The 23003-nt window shown below is 34.6% G+C and overlaps 1 protein-coding gene across 17 annotated transcripts in view; it reads right to left on the bottom strand.

Annotated features, from left to right (window-relative positions):
* The window catches only part of RIMS2 (regulating synaptic membrane exocytosis 2), a 434744-nt gene that overhangs the window by 113895 nt on the left and 297846 nt on the right, over positions 1-23003 (bottom strand). For 12 of the 17 annotated variants that reach the window (XM_085221546.1, XM_085221549.1, XM_085221536.1 and 9 more), the window contains 2 exons: positions 20801-20863; positions 11524-11633 (listed from right to left, as the gene is read on the bottom strand). In XM_085221546.1, the coding sequence (XP_085077672.1) occupies positions 11524-11633; positions 20801-20863 (173 nt within the window). Of the gene's footprint in view, positions 1-3803; positions 3849-4813; positions 4865-10687; positions 10721-11523; positions 11634-12783; positions 12964-14337; positions 14410-16772; positions 16848-20800; positions 20864-23003 lie in introns of all 17 variants that reach the window. The other 5 variants (XM_085221545.1, XM_085221547.1, XM_085221550.1 and 2 more) reach the window with 3 other exon arrangements.

Below are 23003 nucleotides of genomic sequence, written 5' to 3'. Positions count from 1 at the left end.
CAAAGAGCTTATGGAAGAGATGGAGATAACACAGAGATACCTCTGATGTTTCTGCAAGATACTTAGGCACAAGACTTTGGAGACTGGGAACCTAGAATCCCTGTTAAGCATTGCTACCTATATGTTCTGCTCATATTCTTTTCCCCCAGCACATTGATCTGCCCTGCTGAGGACCAAGCACTAGGCCAGGTGGATGTTTGGTCAGACTGAGTATGATCTTCATGTTGGTATTAAAGTCAAAATATATTGCCAGGCTAATGATTAATTAACTTAAATAATGCAAATTACAATTAACGACCTACATAAAAGCAGAGCAAAATGCAAGCTCCTGCTCTGCATTTCCCTTCTTTAGGCTTTGTTCAAGTTTGCACTCCCGTTCCCTGGAGTGTCAGTGAGTGCTCCATGCACACAAAGATATGTGAACAGCCTACAAATACAACTGGCAAAGTGCAGGATGTAAAGTTTAACTTGGTCTAGGGATTTGGTTTTATTTTTCAGGCTATTCTGCCCATGTATTCCATATTTATACACCCTAAAACACGTAATATTAACTTTGAATTCATGAATGGAAATTCTTCATGCAAATTCTGAAATAAAACAATGATTCATACAAAGCATTACTTGATATCTTGAATTAAAACATGATTACATCTCTGTTACAAATGTGTACCTATAGTATACTCAACCAATCATAAACTTGAGAGGGGATCTTTTTCTAATAAGGTCTGTTATTACCAACAAGTTACACCACCCAATTGAATACATAAGCCTTTGATCTGAGTACTATTTCTTATGCTTTCTGGCCTATTATGATGCTCGTGTTTCTTGGCAGGGAACAGAGTGCACTTGAGGAGCTGAGGAATTCAGTTGCCTTCCTATGATAAGGGAGAGCTGCCTGAGAAGCCTGAGCTGTCCCCAGAGCCCTTCACCAAAAAGCTGGAAGATGCCTCAGCCTCCCCTCTTTTACTCTAGGGCTTTTTCAAGCTGAAGCTCTTGAATATGGTCCTAGCCACACCTGCTAGTTTTGGTCCTGCTTCATCATCAGGGACTCATTAGGGTCTCTCAGTGGGTTCTAGGAATGGTCCTGAGCCCTGTCCTGCCTTTCTTGCATGCAAGTCATTGGACAGGTCGAGGGGTGGCCTGTCTCATGTCACTTCTGGTGCCCCATTCCTGGCTCTGGCTGAGCTGCCAGAATCTTATGGGTGCCTCACTTCTGTTTTGTGTTCCTGTGGGTTTTTTCATTCCACCTTTTCCCAGAGCAAGGAATGCAGTTATGTGCTTTCCTACACCTAGAGTAATCTCAATAGCTCAATACAATACTTAAACCTTACTTTGTGCAAACTAGAATTTAATTAAAATCTAGTATTACTCTCCCTAATTCTCATAACACATTCTCATAACACATAAAGATATGTCAGATATCCTCACAGCACACATTAAACACATTTAGTGTCATTCTTCATGCAAAATTCAGAAGCTGCTATGGTCTCTTAGTGAAGTCTAGATTTCACAGGCCAGGGAAATAGAGAGCCCATGAGACTCTTGGCTAGTTTGTTTAGTCAATCAGGCAAAGTGTAGGAATCTCAAATGATCTTAGATAGAAGAAGATGCTGAGATCAGCCAGCAGGATGGTGGTCCCTCTGGCATAATGGCCACATGCCTGTTTTTCAAAAAAACATATGTATACATGAGTACTGCAAGTTCACTTGGGATCACTTCTTTGACTGGGGTCCTTTATTCTGCCTGGTTTGCATTTCAATCACCTACATTCTTAGACTGTACCTAAACTGTGTGCCAAATCTGGAATTCTATCCTTTGAAATTCCTGTTCTAGTTCTCCAGGCATATGGACTGCCCATGGTGTGGTGGGGCTCCCACACATATGGAAAGCACAGTGCATGGAAAGGAGACAACATGGTGGCTTGGTCTTGTCTCAGTATACATGTAATATACAAGTAGACTCCAGACACTTCTAATCTAGAAGATAAAAACTGGAAGCATTCTTGATTCCCATAATATCAACTAAGCTTTTGTGTAACTATGTAAAATATTCCTTAGACTTAGGAAACTGATAACCCTGAAGCCTTCAAATTCTGCTTCAGGAACTATAGCAGCTTTTATGTATCTGAAATTAAAGCAGTAAAAGACAGAAATACCAGAAATACACACACAAGTGATCAAAAGGTGTCATACAAAACACATGAAAAATGCTAAAAAACTGAGGTAAAACTGAAAAGATCATGTTTTTGTAATAAATATTCAAAATAAAGTATTATACACTAACCACTCTTTTGGACTAACAGAGCTATTGCAAAGGAAGTTCTATAACAAAATGAACCCATTAGGGAAATTAAAAAAAAAAACAAACATATTAAACTATCTTTAATACAGGTTAGTATGATTCAATTTATTGTGCAAAGTATCTCTTTCAGGTTTTGGTGAAGGAGTAGAAAATAAACTAAGACTGGAAACACCTTTAGCTTGACTTCATCACTGATTACTAGTTTGTGAAACTAGCCAAGTCAATGGCAAAAGCCTCCAGCTTTCCCAGGGTTAGAATTTGGATGTTAAAAGTATAACACAAAAAAATAAAGAGCAGTCTGGTAGGTAAAATGAAGTACGTTTACAGCAGCTGACTTCCAGCTTTCAACTTCATTCAGGACTATTTCGGCACAGCTATAGATCTAGAGAGATTCCCCCAGTCAGTGCTTTATGGGCTGAGCCCTTCTGCAAAGGCATCTCGTACAGTCAGTCTACATTGTGTGCAAGAGGAAAAGAAAAATAAGCAACATATTAAAAATAACCTATTTCCCAACATAGTGAATAAGCACCGGCAAAACTGAACCCCAGCTTTCCCCAAGAGCTGTATCTCCCCTGCTACGATACTCCAGTGTAGGGAAAACCAGGTATAGCACAAAATGGTGCAGCTGGAGCTATGGCTCACAGGGGCTCCTGGTATAGATGAAAATGTAAGAGTAATTATACAAATTTTCATAAAGCCAAGGCACTATCTAGGTGATATTTCATTATTGACGAGATTGAGTCTAAATGTTGTACTGCTTTAGAAGTTCTTGGATAAATTGTAACACATTTCTTCAAATTTATCACAGCAATTTAGAAGCATGAACTTGGATAAAATTTCAAGTAAGCAGTTGTGTTGTTCATTACAACAATCCTCTTCTATTTTTAAGTAATAAATTATATCTCCATGTCAACATTTCAGTGCTTTGCATTAAGCTTATTTCTACAGCACGTGAAAGAGAATATCCAATACAAAAAGAATTAGACAATAGAGTTGATTGCTAACAGTGGAAAACTTTCTCTAGTAGGATATGCTAATAAAAAATGGTACTGCTCTCTCCATATTAGTAAACTTGTGCCAAACTTGTAAAATACCCAGCTAAGGAAGGTAGCAGAATACAGCCCTGGTGATAAGCAGACTGTTTTGTAGATATCTCTGAAATATACTTGGTCTTTTACGGTAAAACAAACTGAATTCCTAAATGAGGAAAAGTGCAAAAACAATCCCACTTATTCTAAACAGGTAAATTGATTACATATCCAGGTGGTATTCAACAACAGAGCTAGCACCAAAAACAGATTTCTGAACTTCTGAGTCTAGGAAAGATTTTAAAACCACTGCTGAAAAGAATTACTTTAAGAGTAAGAAAAACTACACAATAAAATTACACACATGAAGTTACTGATTTTGAACTAGGAGAACTATGGAACACACGCACATGCAGCAAAAAACAAAGTAAACAAGAACATCCACAATTCACTAACAACACCATCACAACTTGCCTTTTCTCCCATTAACAGGTGGGGTTTGATGTTTTTCCTCACAATCTTTATAACATTAAAAACAGACAATGATGATTACAATGATGGAACAGATGCCACAATGAGCAATGTAACTACAGCACACACAAATATTTTGCAAACTATGTTAGCACAATTCCATGCACTATGTTTGAATATCACAAAACACGGAGTGAACAGTACACACATATAAGTGAACAATGCACACTTACAGACAAAATCACAACAAAAGCAAGAATGTACACTGCACTATAACGTAAAAAAGGGAAAGCCAGGATCTTAACGGACACTTTGGATGCTTTAGTACAAACTACAATTTAAAAAACTTCTCTGCTTACCAGCTGCCCTCTCTTAAAATTATTCCAGCATTCAGATTTCTGAACAAGTAATGAGCCTATCACACTAATTATTTCTTAAGAAGAAAATAGTGATCCATATTTTCTTCTATTAACTAACAAGGGGAGCGGGATCCTGGTCATAGGATTCCAAATAATCTGTGATTCAGGCAGGTATAGTGTTCAGCAGGATGGGATTTCAGGCACAATTATGTTTAACTGCTAACTTTCCCTACCAGCTAGCACTAGATGAGTTTTGGCTCAGATTATCACATCTTTGTGGGTTCCTACAGGAGCACCAAATTCTCTCCACAGAAAGTATTATGCTACAATAATATTGACTTCCTTGCCTGCCAAAGCATGAATGAAGAGTAGAGGGTACAATGTCTAAGATCTGGCTAAGGCTGTAACTTGATAGCAGTGACAGAGTAGAGTACTTTCAGACAGAGGGTAAAAATGTAAAATGATTTTTGTAGGCTGAACTATTTATGGCATTCACAAACTGGTAAATAAACTATACTATATTTAATTTATTCGTCTTGAGCTTAAAATTTTTCTCTGGAATTTGAGTTTTAAAACAAGCTGGCCAGCAAAGGTTCCCTACATGCTCATGGGAAAATGTTTCTAAAGCGGATAGGCACTTGTGGTCACACAGACCTGCCTCAGCCTCTGATTCCTGTACTCCAATACGCTTGTTTTCTTCATCTCCTGCTGCATTTGTACAAGCAAGGTATGAAAGGGGGAAAAAAAGCAAGACAAAAACATGCACGCTTTGTTACAAGCCGATCAAATAGAAGGTAAACATCAAACAAAAGACATCCACAATAACATACAAACCCTCAGTCTGCAGCATACATTATTTTCTGAATGAATTACAGATTAAATAAATGCTTTTGTTATATTTAGTATCTTCTCTAGCTACTTCAGTGAGTTTCTTCTGTAAATAATGACAGTCATATGCAGTCATTTTCTTAATAAATTACTGAAACACTTAAAAGATGACATTAAATATCAAGGCATAGAAAGCAGACAGACATATATTGATACATCATTGGTTCACAAGCATCTACTGCTTGGCTTTGCTTTAGTTTCTCTAGCAATAGAGGACCAAGCCCACATTCTCAAAAAACATATTTAAAACTGTGTACAAATCTTAAGCAAGTGAGCATACTCACTACCTCAATATGTGCAGGAGAAACAATTCAAACATTTTTCCAGGTTGGAAAAAACAACACCTCAATTTCCCAGGTAATTGGCTTTACACCTGAATTTCACAGAATTCATAAAGACAAGCACTTCTCCATCAGTACTTACAGGTAGAAAAAAAACACTGCCTAGAGCATACCTAAATCTTAGAGAACACTGAAATAGCTGAAAACAACAGCGAAGGTATATATATGACTAAAGACAAGCAACACAGATCCATTTGTTTTATTCCATTAACGAAGAAACAAAAATTGCTTTCATGACAAAACTCACCTAATATCAGTTAACAGCAGAAATAACACAAAGTTGAGCTGAATAAGTTGTGCAGCAAAATCCTGTTTTCACTTAAATGCCAGTTATTAGGCAGGTTCTGATTGATATAATATACTATAGCTCTTCAATGTTCAGATTATAATTCTTATTGACTTTTTTGTACTCTTTTTACAGATTCTTTACAGTTATCTCATTATTTGTATGTGTAACTAGAGAAGTCATTGAATTATTCTACTTCAGGATTAGCTGGCATGCAATCACAATTTTAGAACAGCTCATTCTAGCAGGTGATTGCTAATAGGGAGAAACATTAAGGTAATAATCAATGCCAACATAATGGAAACTAATTTCTACCCAGATATCTGTTCTGCAATTTCATGTTAAAAGCACGGCATTTAAATTCTAATTGAAATTTGGTCCATGTTGTAAAATATTCAGTAGACACATTATGTCTACAGTCAAACTTCTCTTATAAAAAAAAATGTCACATAAAAATGCTGTGCCAAGCACTTTCCACAATTTATTTTTCCATGAGAACTGAACTAAAATGGTCACTTTTGTACCCCAGCATATAAATAAAGCATGGTTGTCATGAGCACAGCTGTATGACTGTTTGCTCATTGTTTTTTTTTATGCCCTTGCTAGACCCAAACCTAGAAGTTAATACCTTCAAATGGTATGAAGACAGAAGTGTTTAATTCCTCCTTTTGGCATTCTAAGAGCAAAGTATGAACCATTACTTAAGGCTCTTATGAACCTTTCAAGTAATCATCAACCTTGTGTTACAGGTAGCATCTTCTCAATTTTTTCACTGGAAATTGTACTAACGCAAAGAAAATATTTTAATAGTCCTCACAGCAGTTAGGGGCTGAAATCTGCCACTTCCCCAGAAAGTGAACTAAGCAACCACAAGTAAAACGCAAAGGTATATTTTTTGCAAATTCCCAGGAGAAATCGACTACTCGAGGTAGCTTCATGCATGGCAGCCACTTGCTGTCAAGTACACATAATGCAAGAGTTACCCTGTGCAAGAACTAGCATCGCACAGCCAGTACCACAGAAAGACATGCACAAAAAGGGAGTGAGCGCAAAGATATTTCTGCGTTTTTTATTCTGCAGTTTGACTCAGTCATGAAGTTCTTAACCTTTCTGAAGTTAGTCCAGTTTCCTGTCTTACTTTATATATATGTGATCAATCATGTCGTACAAAGCAAACTACCAGTATGCTATGTGTTTTTAAAAGGCTGTGAAAACACAGCTGACGGAATACAACAAAACTAAGACTAGTGTGAATACAAGTTCTCTGTAATTTTTTCACATTTCATCAAGCTATGACAGATCGCTGAAAAACATGAAGTAAAATTCCTTCTCATTTTGCAAAATTATTTCTCAGTTCACAGACAACAATGCTCCAATTGAGAGAAAATAGTAAACAGTAGCTCTGCTTTCTTAACTATCACTCTATCTCAGCAACTCACATTCCATACAACAGTACAATTGTCAGTATAGCTATTTTCTTTTCAAAAACATGAAAATGTAGGAGTTACGGCTGTCAGCTATCTCTGATTAAAGTTAATCATCTACTGCTGTTAATTCCATTTGTAGGTAATTTTATTCTGGAATAAGGCCACCCATATCTGAAATTAGGAGAGGCCGCTAATAAGTATTAATGCCAGCTTTAATGGTCTCTGAAATAACTTACCCAAGACACCAGATTATTATGAGATCATGTAATTATAGTCTGAACCACAGAGCATAAATAGAACAGTGAATTCTGTCTGAGCTCCACTATTTGCTAAATTTCTCAGCATTTCAATTTTATACTTTCAATTTTATCATGGTTGCATGGCTTGACATAATTTTCTAGTCTTTTGTCTGAGTGAATGATGTTGTGGGCTTTTTTTAACAGAGATAAAGAAAGAAATGGTTATATTTATTCTTAAGAACGAAAAGGAAAAATCTCCTTTAGGAAAAAAATACTTTCTCTTTGGCTTGTAATTAACAGCAAATCAAAAGGGCTAATACTGAATACTTTTAAGATCACTTTATGTTGACCTATTTCAATTAGCAGCAAGAAGTTCATTCTTCTATAAGCATTAGGAAGAAGAAATATAAGGCCACAAATGAGAGAAAAAAATCTTGACAACACTTAGAACTTAAAAATATTACAGTATTCACTTATTGTCTATCATACAAGTAATATAGAACATTTAAGAAGTATATAACCATTTCAATGCTAAAATGGGGTTCAATTTAATAATACTGTTCTTCTACTCTCCTCAGAGCCTTCTCTTCTCCAAATGGAACAAACCCAGCTCCCTCAGCCCTTCTTCATTGGTGAGGTGCTCCAGCTCTCTGATTTGTGTTTCAGAGACATACAGTGACTCTTTGAACAGGTTGATCTGACACTTGAATGTGTGGCAGCTGCACTGATTAAGGAATTAGCCACTATTTCATGACAAAAAAAGACTGTAAATGGAATATAGCTAATCATATCTGCATGTTCTGCTAATGAAGGGAAGTGAGAAGAAGGCATGGATGTTGACATTTTACTGTTAGGAATGGACATTCAAAGCTACCTGGATAGATTTCTTAAAATAAGATTCTCAAGCTCTTCTGGAGTTTTGAAATAAGGCATATTGAAAATTCAGATGTTCTGGAGCAAAGATCTGCAACTATGTGCAGTTCACTGAACTAAATTTCAAAACCAATTTCATTGAATTCTGATCCTAATCAGTAAAACAAGTACCCAGAGTTTTCTTCTGGCAGCTTCCTTTCCTTCCTGTTCAAGTCACATGGCTGTAAGCAAGGTTCTCATATGGAATACTGCACTGGAACAAGAAATCTCCTGAACTACATACAAATAGCTTCTTCACTTCTACCTGAGTCCCAGCACTTCCACTATATTTTAAGAAATGTTATGCAATCACAGCAATATAACAGATTATTCAAATTTATACAAATTCAATGAGGATAACGTAGGAGCTGCAGAGGCATTTCTTGTTCTTTTACAAAAATCAAATGGCTTCTAACAGTTGTTTGTCTAAAACATATATTTAATTAACTCCTTTCATCAGTATAATTTTAACTTAATTTTGTCAACAATAACATCTTTCATTTTGAAATACAGAAAGATTAACCTTCCCAGCATGTTTCCATGCAATATAAAAATCCTCTCCCTCATTTATGTTAATTATATGCTTCTGTAAGAACAGAAAGGACTACTTCTCTGAGACAATGACATTCTCTTAGTACAACCTTCCTTACTAAGATAACTCTTCTGATTATCAGCTGATCATATAATAATACATACAGGTTTACGTAAGATTTTCAGATTTTCTCACTGATTTATTTGTTAAATAACAACATAAACCCCTTTACAAGTCAGCGTTTTAAGTCTACCAAATCTCAGTGTTGTTTTTTTTTCTTGCACTTCAATTGCTTAAAATAACCTTTTGTAAAAATGCAATTCTCCAACAGTCAAAAACTATTATTAATCGTAATTATGTTCTGTCATTGCTAAAAGTTAGGTAATCTTATGTTCCTGTAGAGGGTTATTCTTTTTATAGAAAAAGATTAGTTACCTTAAAGAAAATGTAAAATCCTAAAGATGGGTAGAAAAGGCCTCAGAATAAAATTACATTGTAATTGGAATATGATCTCTTAATTTACAACAGGGAATTACATAGAATACTGGGTGAAAGCTGGATAACTATGGACTCTGTTTTTAACGACAACTTTATATGTGTAAAATAAAATATGTAATGTTTCTAGGTAGTGTGGCTTGACTCTCTCGTGACAATGACTGCGTTTTGAAACTTTTCTAATTGTGAATTTCAAAATTTTCCATTGCCCATGTTTTCCAAAAAGACCACTTTAGACAGAGGTATGGAAAAATATTACTCAGTCTTTGAGTAAACACAGAGTTTCTCAAGCCCCATCAGTACTTACCAGAGAAATTAATTCTAGCAATCCTATAAAAAATAATTATTTCATTGTATTTATTGTATTTTTTTGCTACAAAACCTATGTTGTAAATAAGATTGCTACTCTCTCTAATCAAACACAGTAAAAATATACAGTACTTCACAGTAACTGCCCCAGGGAGCTCACAGTCTAAGTAAATAAGCGAAGCAGAGAGCAAGGTAAGTGGTAAAACATGAAAGTGTGTATAGCAATGACAGTAAATATCAGGTGATTAGATGTGATTATTTCCTGGCACATCTAACTATATTTCATATTAGCATTTCACAACACATAAGACGACGGAGAAATGAATAAACCAGTGTGATGATCTGAGAAAACAGTTTCTTGTCATGAAGTTTTGCTTCCAAAATGGAAATAAGCACCATAAACATTGTAAATACTAAATTAAAAAGTCTGATGAGACAAATACAGTTATACTACATGTAAGACCCTCAGTGATATAACAAAGGACTGCAATTGATATCTTATGTGTGGTTAAGCAAATTAAATGGTTTCAATTGTAAAAAAAATATAAGGGAATATAATTTTAAGAGGAAGTACTATCACTTTTTTTAAAAGACAATCTTGATTCAATTAATTTTTACTCCTATATTCTTAAAAAAATCTACTAATTCAACAATTGTATAAATTACATTTGCAATAAAAATGTGGTTTTGATTCAGTGCATAGTTGACATTAAAACATGTTAAATAGCCTCATGTACTTAGATGTCAGTATCTGCATGAAGTACTAATCCAGAAAAGATGCAAATACGTAGATTAACTGGCTTCAACATAACTTGAAATAGTCTTATTTGGTTAGTGTAAATCCTTTGTTTTAAAAATCGGTATATATCTAGGTACTTTTCAATGATTATTGTGTTCAGATAATTCCACTCGTTCTTTTTTCATCTAGAATCCCATAATACCTACGAATCATAGGTCTGAATATAAAAAAAAACACAACAACGTTTCTTCTATGTCTATGCAATAAAGTAACATCAATTGCAGTTGGGTTTATTTTTCCCCAATATAGCCTCTCAAAAAGGCTTTCGGGTGAAAAACGAACCCTCCTTTACGTACAGACCTTCATAAGGTTCTATCTCCTTGTCTCCATTGTCTAGGGAAAGTAACAAAAACAAAACAGAAAAGAAACAAAAAAAGGGAACCAAAGCACAGGGGTTAAAAACAACATAAGTTTTATAAAAGATACAATATACATGTTCAGAAGGATTAAAAAAAAAATAGAAAAGGAGTGCATATGACCATTTAAACTGATTTTGCACAACACATTTAGTTATCGAAAGTGGAAAGGTGAAAATGTATTTGCTATCAAAAACATGTCTACAGTCCTTTTTCTAAACATTTTGGAAGATGCCTCCATTGACCAGTGCTTTTACGAGACATTAAAGATCAGCACAACAACAGTATCAATAAAGCATGAATTATGAAATATCTTACTGGCCTTTCCTATTTTAAAGATTATTACCTCTTTTCTTGCTCTTCCTGTTTCGGGGTGCAGAGGTTTTATGTTAGTACTCTGTAACATACACCATCTGAGCCCACAAGTGATCAGCTACACTACTAACTCCCAAAAAGAAATTTCATCACTAAATAACATAGAAAACATAATTTCCTGCACTTGTTGAAATTAATGACAAAACATCTCTTGAGTTCAGAAGGAACAGGATTATGCTAATAGTTCATATTGTTGATCACTACTGCAATGCTGATGATCCAATTCAGTCACACAGTACAGTAGATGTTAAAATATAATAAAATGCAATACAAAATACAATATTATCAAATCCTAGTTCTGTACACAAAAACTCAAGAGTTTTAGTTCCCCAAAGAAAAATAAGAAACACACTTGGCCTTCATGAGCATTTTGTAATGTCATTAAGGAGAAAACCACACACTTACTTCTCTCCAACGTCCCTTTTGGTGGGAGCTGTGGTAACTGCCTGCCCCTTCTTCCTACTACTGGAGTACTTGATGGACTTGTCTGAACAGACCCAGTTCGAGGATGTGACCTATGAGACACATATCAAAACAAACCATAGCAATTAAATGGCACATTCCTCCTTAAATACCTTCAAGAACTGATAAAAGTACTAATTAAATTTTGGCTCACTTGGGACCCTTGCATTCCCATAGTGAAACTACTAATTCTTTAAAAACAACAACAACAAGAAAAAAGGAAATATCTCCCTAGAGAAAAAAGAAGAAAAAAAACCCACCAAAATCAAAGCACATAAGCTAAACTAAGGCTAAGCACCCATAAGATGATTGTTTGCACAGTCAAGCCAGAAAATGTACGGTATGTACATTCATGCACATATAGAAATAGCACATGCATGCACATACAATTATTCACAGGCCAAATTCAACTATCTTTATTCAATTTTTGTTTGGTTAAATTCCCATTGAATGCTAAAGATATTATAAGGATTTAAATAAACAAAGTAATAAACTGAGGAAAGACGCTGGGATTTGACCAACTATCACTGGGGAATTGATGGTACTATCTCTCACTTTCAGAAAGCAAAAGAAAGTCTTCTGCAGTTCCAAAATAAGGAGAAGCGTGCTGAATATCTAGACCAAAATGTACTCATCTTTTTACTGCATTATGTTTAAGCTCAGAGTAATGTATAGACATCTGCAAAGTGTCAGTCACTAAAGATAAAGTATTTAACAGGAACGATACAGACTATGGCACAGTAAAATGTAGTCAGAGAAAATGGTGGTTAAAATGGAAGTTAAAACACAAAGTTAGTACAGTCCAAATGAAGAAACATTTTTGTTTAAAAAATAAAGTTTCATTTGATGTTATGATGGATCCTCCGTAACTGATGTCTGATGAACACAAACAATTTCTCATTCTGTAAGATAAGAATATGATAGTTATGAGGTGCTTCATGTGGGAAACTATCTAGGATTCCTGGTCAATGAGAAATCACAAACAAATGTAGTTAAATACTGTTAGTAGACATTTTAAAATGGCAGCCACACCATTATATCCAGAGTAGAATATAAATAGTGTGTTGACACTGACAAGGTTAGTATCTATTGCTACTAGTGATCAGCTAAGGATGAGAGGCGATACCAATTAGCTACTGGGAAAATAAAATGGTGAGCTGGTGGGGCAGAAGGGAATTAGTCTGATTGATTTGTCTGTTTCACCTCGGTAAGGCAGGTGAAGGAGGGGCAGATCTTCCAGTCATTAATGAAGGCATCGACCTGATGAGGTTTGAGTCAGGACGCTCTGTGGATCGGGAGCGGGAGTTGGTCTGCTCTAGCATAGGACGTTGCTCTGTTGATCTGGATCTTTGATATGGCTGTCTATCTGCTGCTTCACAATTCCTGTAATGTTAGTCAAAAAGCAGCTTGGTTGACTTTTCTATTAGTTGTAAAATATGCTGCATGATACTGGTTTGGAGAAAGTCATTTTGTTATGTACATTTTCTTTGGTAAATTTCTGAGTTCGCTTCTTGATTACATACAGTTTTTTAAACATGTATGCTTTGGTTTGCTCCAAACTCTTGATAAATGGGCTGAAATGTTTCCAGTGTCTCAATAATGACTATCTATGCAATAGTCTGTTTCCTGACAATTTCTGAGTAAAAAATATTGTTGTTTTGTAATTAATAGATCAACGTTGGAGGAAAAGAATAGATGACACAATTCTCACTGAAGCTTAACTGTGCATTTTAATTGAGCATTTTAACTCACATGACTAGATTTTTTTCAGACTGCATTATCTTCAGAGGTGGTACTCTTTAACAACCATTTGTGGGAAAGTCCACAGCAAATTCAGTCACATTCCAGATGTTACAATTACTACATAGCATTGTTAAATGCTACTAAACGCAAGATGTCTGCCAAAATACTGGCTAGGCTATAGGCAGTACACAGAGTACAGTCACAAGATCTACAATGCCATTAGTACTGGCAGAGGTTCTTTGTAGTGGACAAATACTGGTTTACAATAGAAAAAATATAAAATCTAACCTTCAACCTAAAGAACAGTGACAAAACAGCAATTAAAACAGTCAGCATTGGAGACACAACAGAGAGAAAGCACTCTTATCAGAAAATAAATTTCTGGATGATCTAGTTTTGTCTCCTACTATCATAGCCAATTAATCATGTATTTTCTTTCAGAAATTAAACAAATCTCACCTTTCTTGACAATGTAACTGTTCTGTTTTCAAGGAGTAATAATGGCTAGCAATGTGCTAAAATAGATAAAATTACAGTAATTGTAAAAGTAGAAAGTACACTCTTCTGAATAAACATCATGAATATATGTATCCTTTTGATCTTTCTCTTGAACTGTGCTGTGCATTTTGCAATGAAGTCAGAGTGACTGGAAGTGCAACAAAAAGCTGAAGAAAGAGACATACTACAGCCTCATTATGAGGAGTCTTAAGACATTCACAGCACATTTTTTCTAAAACACCATAATGAGACAGAATGCACTTTTCTCTATGGTGGCTAACTCTGCTGAATGGGTGGATGCTCATTAAAATGAATGTCTTCCATGAGGTAATAACTGGATTCTTTGAGGATAACAAGGAATGGCCACAGACAAGTTCAGAATAATACCATTCACCAAGAGCCTATGTCTACAAGCTCGTAACAAGCAAACACACCACAGTGAGAAACATAAGCTGAGGCACTAAAATATCAGAAGAAAAATACAATGAGCCTGGAACAAAACCACAGTAAAATTACCTCACTTCTTCTTCTATCAGTTCTGTTTCTGAATGGGAAGCTTCATCAGCAAAAACATCCACTGTCTCGCTTCTTTTACATTGTGGGCAGACAAAGAAACACATCCTTAGCTTTGATTTGAATGTTGCTTAGTTTGGGTAACTTTTTAAGAGTTTTCAGTGCTATAAAAGGTGCATGGTGGTTAAAAAGTAGCTTTGACTGTGGGAATGTGAAATGATTCCTTGATTCAGCATAACTGCCGTAGAGAAAACAGCTAGGATCCAGGCAACCAACCCCTATCATTTGTAACCACACGTGTAAGATTAGTGAGCCCACAGCGACTTCGTTTCTTCTTCTGGTCTCCTACCAAAAGTGGCTATCATTCCATCTCCAATTTCTCCTTCCCAACAGCAGGACATACAGAGCGAAGGTGAGCAGCAACCATGATTCACTTAAACACTTCATGAGAAGTTAAGCCTCTTTCATTTCTTACTCCTAAAGCCTCATTCTCTTTAGCTGTTAAATAAGAAGTGGCTTTTAGGATGTTAAAGATCTAACTCCCTGCCTCATTTAGAAGGTAAGAAAACTTTTTTTTTTACCATTAAGGCCAATACTAATAGCTTAGCGGGCATGTTTCTGTTCTTTCTGTACTCTCTGAAGAGTATCATGGAGCCACTATATCTAAAAGCCTCATTTTTCATATTCAGTAGTTAATCTAAATATTCCATTTACTGCAATCTGCACCTGGCATTTACTTCAGGTGGAAAGAACAACTGGGAGTTCCAGTAAGTGAAGGAGAACACAGACTTTGGCAATGAACCTTTTGCTTCTTGATCAACTTTTGGTGCCACTGTTGCTTTTGTACATCAGAGGATCTGAAGTCTAAGTTGAATCTTGAGGTTCAGTTATTACCTTCAAGTTACAGGTTTAGATGCTGCAAATGTCTGAATACTCACAGTGTAGGAAATGGAATGGTATATAAGCATAATGACAGCCTTCTGTGTGAAACCATCCCTGTGGGGCTTTTAATCATACACATCCAGAAAACAATTAAAAAGACACATTAGTGTCTAGAGTGAAATGGGCATGTTCTTTGTTCTAATGCTTTGGGATTCTTTTGTCCTTTCCACAGTAGAAATGTACTACAATATCCAGGTCTTCAGACAAGAAATGTCCCCTTTACAGAAATAATCTCACTCCAATAATCTGCTTGAGCAGCAAAGCTCCCCATCTAACACAATATACAACTACACATTAGCATCACAATTTGGCCATAGGCACAAAGGGGGATTTTGAATTAAAAAAGACATTAATGACTTTTCAGACTACATTCTTGAGTGCTTATGCTCCCAAGTTATCTAGATGATATTTTCTTCTAGTCTGACTGGAAGTCATAAAATATGAACCACTTTTTAAATTTGATTTTTGAAGAGGAAAGAATGATAGTCAAGGTATTCAACAGTCACATAATATTTTAAAGTATGTAACAGCCATTTATCGCTGCCAACAGAATTGTCATTCTAAAAAATAAAGTTAATGAAATGTCAAATAATGACTTTCCTTTTCCTAATATTGCCTAAAATAACATCTTTCTTTTTCCTATCTAAGGAAAACAAGCTTGGTAGTGGGCCATTCCTCTGTCAAAATCTGTGAGACTTGTGAGCATAACTCTCACACCAAGAAAAGAGTAGAGCAATGTCTACATCTTAAGCAAGCACATCTATCACACTGAAACTGTTTGAGCACACTTGCAGGAAAGCTCTGCAAGCATTAAAAATTTAATTTTATATTCCAAATTCATTCAAATTAGAATTAGAATCCCATCATATCTAGGTAGAACTGTATATTCTAGTAACTAAAATATCTAATCAAACGTGCTGCAACATTTTTTGTTAACTACTGACTTATCTGCATTGTTCTATAGTCATATCCAGAAATGTCAATAGATAATTTTATCCCAGTACATAAAGTAACCATTTCTGATTTTTAATTTTTCAGATTTGTTACTTTTCTTAACAAATAAAAGAATTTACAACAAATCTGTGCATTCAATGATCCAAATTCATGTATAGAGAAAGTCGTATAAAAGATAAACATTCTTCCACAGTAAGCCATTTTAAGATTGTACAACACAAATGAGGATTTTTTCCTCAAAATAAGTGAAAGGAGTTTGTTTGAAATCCCACGTTTAATATTCCTTTACTGTGTTCAAGACTAAAAAAGTAGTCTATGAGGTCACGCTAATCAAAATATAAAAAGTACTAGGTTTTTCTTGTAGCAAAAAACCGAATAAATAAAAATAGAATTGCTGTAGAAGTGCTATGCACTACGATTCAGATCCAAGAACATCTTTTCTTTATATCTAGAAACACTGAACACAGAACAAAAAAAAAATACAACAATACATTTTCTAATGATCCTAACTTCAAACTTTAGCTAATATTCAGTGGTAATACCTGTCAGTGTCTGTGGATGGTTGCTGGATTTCAATCCTTGGACATGTTATTCTTCTACTAGCTATAGAAACTTTGCTGTTTAGTCACAGACACAAGATCCTCTGTTAGCATAACATAAATAAACATGTCTACAAACAACTGAGATTTCCAGTACCAAGCAACTTAAATTTGAGTCACAAGTACTGACATGGAAAATGGCAAAATGGGAAGTCACTGCCAAAACACTGAGATGAATTGGTGACTGAACAGCTTTATCAAATCACTCATTCGTACCTTTATAGGAACTTAATATAAAATTGTGTGCTATACTTATTAAAAAGCAAGAAACATCATGCTTTTAAATACCCTTGCAAAATAAAAGCAAGAATTAAATCAACGTATTTTTGCTGCAGTAGTATTCAACTATGTTTTTATATATATACGTATATATATACACACAAATATGCACATACAAATACACACACATGACACTGTGGTGTACGCAGCAACTACAGGTGTATCTACATGACAGTCACAGGAATGACTACAATGCAGCACACAGTTATCTGAACTACTTTTCTACTAGTTATGCAGCTATGTAGAGAAACAGAGAACTGCTGCAATCCCAGGCACACTGTGCTCTTCACTGCTATGTGCATATAGCTACAGATACAGAAATAGCTGCTTACATTTTGCTTAGGTATCTGTATTTGGTGGCACTGCAGTCATTTAGTGATTCTATCACAGACATATTTAATCATACTAGCACACGATAGCATAACACAAATACTAAAATGCTTAAAGAAAGCACACAGAGCTATATCTATATAGATTTACTCTTCATAATATGTTTCCTCAACAACAGATTTTTAAACAGACATTATTTCTCAAAAACAGAACCTTCCAGGTTGGTATTTCCTTATAGAGAGGTGGATAAAACAATGCAAGTGGTGTATATGCTGCCTTATGTCTTACTGATTTATTCAGTTCATTCTGTTAAATTTATCATATTAATATCTTTTCATATTTTTATATTACGTCAGAATTATGCAATGTATGGAGCAGTTCTTTCAATACTAATTGAATTTAGAAAGATTTATAATACATTAAGTATTTGGTTTACATTATTGTTTCCAGCACTCAGAAATACTTTTTATTCTATATTGCCAGGTGCCTTTTACAGTATTTTTAACAACAATTTCCAGCTGTTAGTATCTTTAACATAGACCCTCAGTTGACACAATTTGAAGAATCACACAGCAGAAACAGGTAACTCCTGTATGTATTTATCTTATCTCCATAAAAAGATTCATTGAATTATGTTTATGGTTCTGTGGTTAACAATCAAAAGCTTGGAGCTCAGATTTCTCAGAGAGAGCTGAAATTCCCTTCCTTCCCAGTGCCCATCTAGATCAATTCTATAATGGAATATATTGATGCAACTATCTCCAATATATTAATCTAAATTTTAATAGCTATATTAGAAATATTCCAAAGTTTAAATAAGCTTTATAACTTTCTGACACATTTTTCCCTGTTTTGGAATAAAATATTTCACTCACTCAATTTGAATGTGTGATAATTACATGTGAACATGGATAGAAATACGCAAAGGTTCTATGAACACTTCAAGAAGAGGTGGTATATAAGACAATGTATAGAAAAGTTTTCCAGTAAAGCTGGAACGTTCAAAGGCAGTTCAGCAGAGCATTTAGACGACAGAGTAATGAAGTGAATTAAATGTATGCTTAAAATCAAGCATGTGCCTAAATACGCCGTTGTAGTTTGCAGGACTAAATGTAAAATCTGTGAAGCACTTGCTCTTGATGCTTGGTTTTACTTCTCATCTCTTAAATTTAACTTTTTTTTGTACCTGGCACACTTGGGTCACCACAAAGAGTTGATTGTTTTTTTGTTTTTTATTTTCAGTAACATTTTAAAAGTCCAAAAACTTGGCAAACATTTAATAAGTATCTCAAATAAGACTTAACAGTACAGATACATGTCTATCTATCTGCTATTCTGTCAATAGACCCTGACTCTGACCTCCCTGAAAGCAAAAAGCATTTTGTCACTTGATAAAGCCACAATTTCGATCAGAGAAATCAAGAGAAGCAATTATGTAAGTCTTCACTATCTTTAAAGCTCTTAAATCATGTATGAGCAAAATAACATGCAGTTACCACAAAAAGTGTTCCATATATCTACAAATATGAACAGAATTTGATCTGTTTCAGTAGTCCATATTTTATTAAAGTATGTGCTGTACGCCTTATACGTAGTGTACATTTGTAGTGTAAACCATATTAATTCATAATAAGTGTTCTTGTATTTTACTCCCTTTCCCACAGCTTTTTGTAGATAAATTTAAATTGAGACAGAGAGCATTAAAAAATAATTCCTTTTTCAACCTTCAAATCTTTACCTTTAATTTGATACTTCACTATGTTAGCATGTTTTCTGCACTAAATCTAGGATGAGTATACTAAAACTATTTAACATGGCTATCACAAGCAAATACAGAAGGCTTGCTGTTTTCAGGTTGCTTGTGCACTTTTCCATGAAGAACTACTACACATGGCCCTTGCCATAAGCTCAAATTAAATGTATGTTGAAGAAACTTAAAATTGAAAAGCCAGCAAACAGGGGAACTACGGCTCAAAGCGTTAGTAAAGAAATATGCTTCCATGTAAGTGGCTGCACTAATGTATAGCCAAAAGACGACTATAAATCCATCTAGTGAGAAGAAAAATTTACACTAAAAGTGTTGCTTTTTACCCCAACTTGTAAGTTGAAAGTCAAAAAAGTCACATTATCCTTCACTCTCTAAATTTCTTAAACAGAATTATTGTACTAGCAGCATCTATTAGACAAATATCAATCACACTTTTATTTACAATCTGAGGAGTACCAGTAAAGTGTAAGTAATCCTTTGGGTATATCTTCTATTTTCAATGTACAGTATCATCTTATATGGCTTATTTTATGCAACTGACTATAGCCTAACAGCTTTCCAATTATCTGCTTCAAGTACCTATCTGCAAATATATACATTGTGGCTTATTGGCCACAAAAGAATCAATAGTACCACAAAATTAAAAGTAGGGTTAATATTAAATTTACTGCAAAATATAACCTAAAGCATAGAATTAGCTAAATATTCATGCACAATGTACATCTTATTATTTGTATGTACAAAACTGCAGCTTTTGAGATACCAATATAAATTATTATTTTGTGTAATTACACAACAGATGATTTTGAGTTTTGTAGCTCCAATTAGATTTCTTAAGGAAAACTTCCCAGGAAATCAGTGGGAGTTTCACTTAAGAACTTTCAGATTTATCAGAAACTTGGATCCAAACCATACGTTTATTTTAGTCAGCTAAAATATATCCCTGGCATACTATATCTTTTGAGATATAGAAAGGGAGAAAGAAGCAAGGTCTGCACACTCAACCAAGGAAATAAGTAAAAATGAAGATGAAGAAAAATGTTTTAAGAGTAAAAAGAAAATGAGGGAGAGGAGGTAAAATCAAAGCATAAGTTTCTGTGAGCAAGATGTGCGTTCCTTTGATTAGGAGCCAAGTACAGCTGGGAAGGACTGAAGGGTTTAACGTATATAGAGCTTTACTCGGGTTATGCATCAATCACATGGGGAGACAGGTTAGACAGTTAGATCTGGGACTGCTTCTAAAGCTAAAAGGTATTAGGTCTCAAAGGCTTGTGCCCCAGCAGCACAAACGTAGACAGGGCATTATCACTCAAAAAGCCCGTTTTCATTAAAGCAATGAGAACGTATTTTAAAAATAGTTCAATCATAATTAATGTTCTCTTTCTATTTGTTACTGAATAAAACAGCTTAATCTTGGGAAAAAAAGACAAGCACATAAATGTGCCTTGGTTCTGAGTCAAGAAAGAAAGAGATAATGAAAACTGTACTTACTGGGAATAAATTTGGAACGATAATAAAAGAACTCTTATAATAAAGATCAGAACATCTTTAGCTACATTTTAGCTACATCTATAACACTACACTCTTTACTTACCCATAATTTTCAGCTGAACCATTGACTATATGATCTGCCCATGAACTTGCACCATTGTACCACCTTTACAATGCAGTTAAAATAAAAAAACACGTGTATTATTAACAGCACTCTAATTTATATGGCATATCCACTTCTCAATAAAATGTGAAGCTTTCCAAACATTTCATATCATCTCTTAGGTACGAAGAAAGCAAAATCCTTTTTTAATTTAAAAAAAAAAAAAAAAAAAAAAACCACTATATATATATTTTTTTCATTATCGAATTCTTAATATATTCCACCTTTAGTTTTTTTTCGGGAGGTTAGACATGAATTTTTGCTGCATGAAGTCTAAGTCTTTTTTTATACAAAAGTATTTTATTTTTCAATGGCTACAATGTCTTTGAAATAATTAAGAAGTAATTGTGGAGATTTTTGGTAAGGCGTTTGGTTTTTATAGTTATTTAAAAATCTGAAGAAAACTCACTTCACTCAGATCAATGAAAAGCAATTGAATTTTATACTTACATTATTCTACTTGTTGAACATGGGCAACCTAATCATTTGCAGCAGCAATTTATAAATAAGTTGCAAATAACATCAAAAAATACGTAGAAATATTTTCTCTTAAAGTAGAAAAACAGAGAAAAGAAACAATGGGACAAAAATGATTCTTTTACTTCAGATACCAAGAGATAACATATTTAGGCACCTTAATCCACCTATGTTAGAATATGTGCAAATCACCCAATATTTGATTAAGAAGCTTCAACTCTGTATCTGGAGTTCCAGATTTTCACAGTATAGAGTTCAAACTGTGGTTATCCTGCTGCTCAATGATTTTCAATATAACAGTGGGTGAAAAGCAAGACTGGGATTTTCAGAGAAGATCAAAGGCCTATGGTGTTCCCAAGTTGAATATAAGTCTCCCTTTGACTTCACTAAAAATTGCAGTGAAATTCTGCAGGACAAAGTGTTTAATGGCTTGAATATATTTATCAGAGGGTTTTCAGTGAATTTGTTCCCAGGGACCATAGGGGATGCATGAAAGATTTCTTGCATAACCTCATTTTTTCTTAACTTCTCAGGCTTCAAAATCTGAAGTTTTGAGATATGCTCATTAACTACATCATCTCACTCCTCAGAGTCATTATGCTGAGGGAAGGCAAGAATGCAGACTACATTAATGTCATTTAGCTGCTCTTGCTTATTCTATATTTTTTGAAACATTTGTAGCTAGATCAATGACAAGATGAAAGTTGTTTAGTTCAGTGTAATTTAGATTAGATTTACATTTAGTTTAATCTAAATTAGAACACAGCTGCAGAAAGACAGGTGTATCTTTACACTTTCCCTGATCATATGTATCTTTAAAACTGCAGCCTACGCCTCCAGTCAGCCAGGATTTGGGGAAAAACTTTCTGTAAAACTGCTGTTTTTATAGGCACAATAAACACATAAGCAAGGCTTCAAAACTGCAGTTTATTTTATTCATAGTAATGAAATAAAAACAAATTTTTGAGCCTTGTTTTACCTGCTTCTATACTGTATAGAGAGATCACATACTGACTTAAAAACATACACAGAAATATAAAAGCTCCAATTCTACAAAGGGATAGGAAAATCAACTTGCTTCTCTCTTTGCATTTCTTTCTTTTTGAACCTTTTAAACACGAAATGCTGTTTCCAAATAGCTCTTTCTAGTTGCCAAAAGTTTTCTATTTTTGTTATATTATTTTCACTGTGATATATCATGTGGAAGAAAAACAGCTCTTCTGATTCCAGCACAGCAAACACTCAAAATTATCCTGAAGACTTTTCATCCTTTTTAAGTCAGTATGCTGTGTTAACATGTCAAAACTTGAGCACTCTAAATCACTCAAGATATTAGAAGAAATGAATTGGGGGCTTTTAATTTTCCTCTAACAACTCACCATGACTGAAAATGTTTGCCATTAGATATACGCTGCTGGTAAGTGGGGAAAAGCTTTCAGTTATACCAAACTCCTCTGTACTATTCAGTTCTCCTCCTACATCTTAAAATGAATCTTTTGTTTTTCTTTTTTTCTCAAGTTAGAGTTATTCTTCACACAAAAAATCCAGAGTGAAGACAATGCTGAGCTAAAAGATTAAGCATCACTTAAAGCTCTGGAGATTAGCTGGTCTATATTTTAAAAATGCTGTATATACTGCACTGTAAACTTAAATATCATCAGTCTAG

This window comes from Meleagris gallopavo, chromosome 3 (genome assembly GCF_905368555.1).
Source record: "Meleagris gallopavo chromosome 3, MGAL_WU_HG_1.1, whole genome shotgun sequence".
NCBI classification, from domain to species: domain Eukaryota; kingdom Metazoa; phylum Chordata; class Aves; order Galliformes; family Phasianidae; genus Meleagris; species Meleagris gallopavo.
The sequence above is the reverse complement of the archived record's forward strand: the minus strand, read 5'-3'. Positions and strand labels throughout refer to the sequence as shown.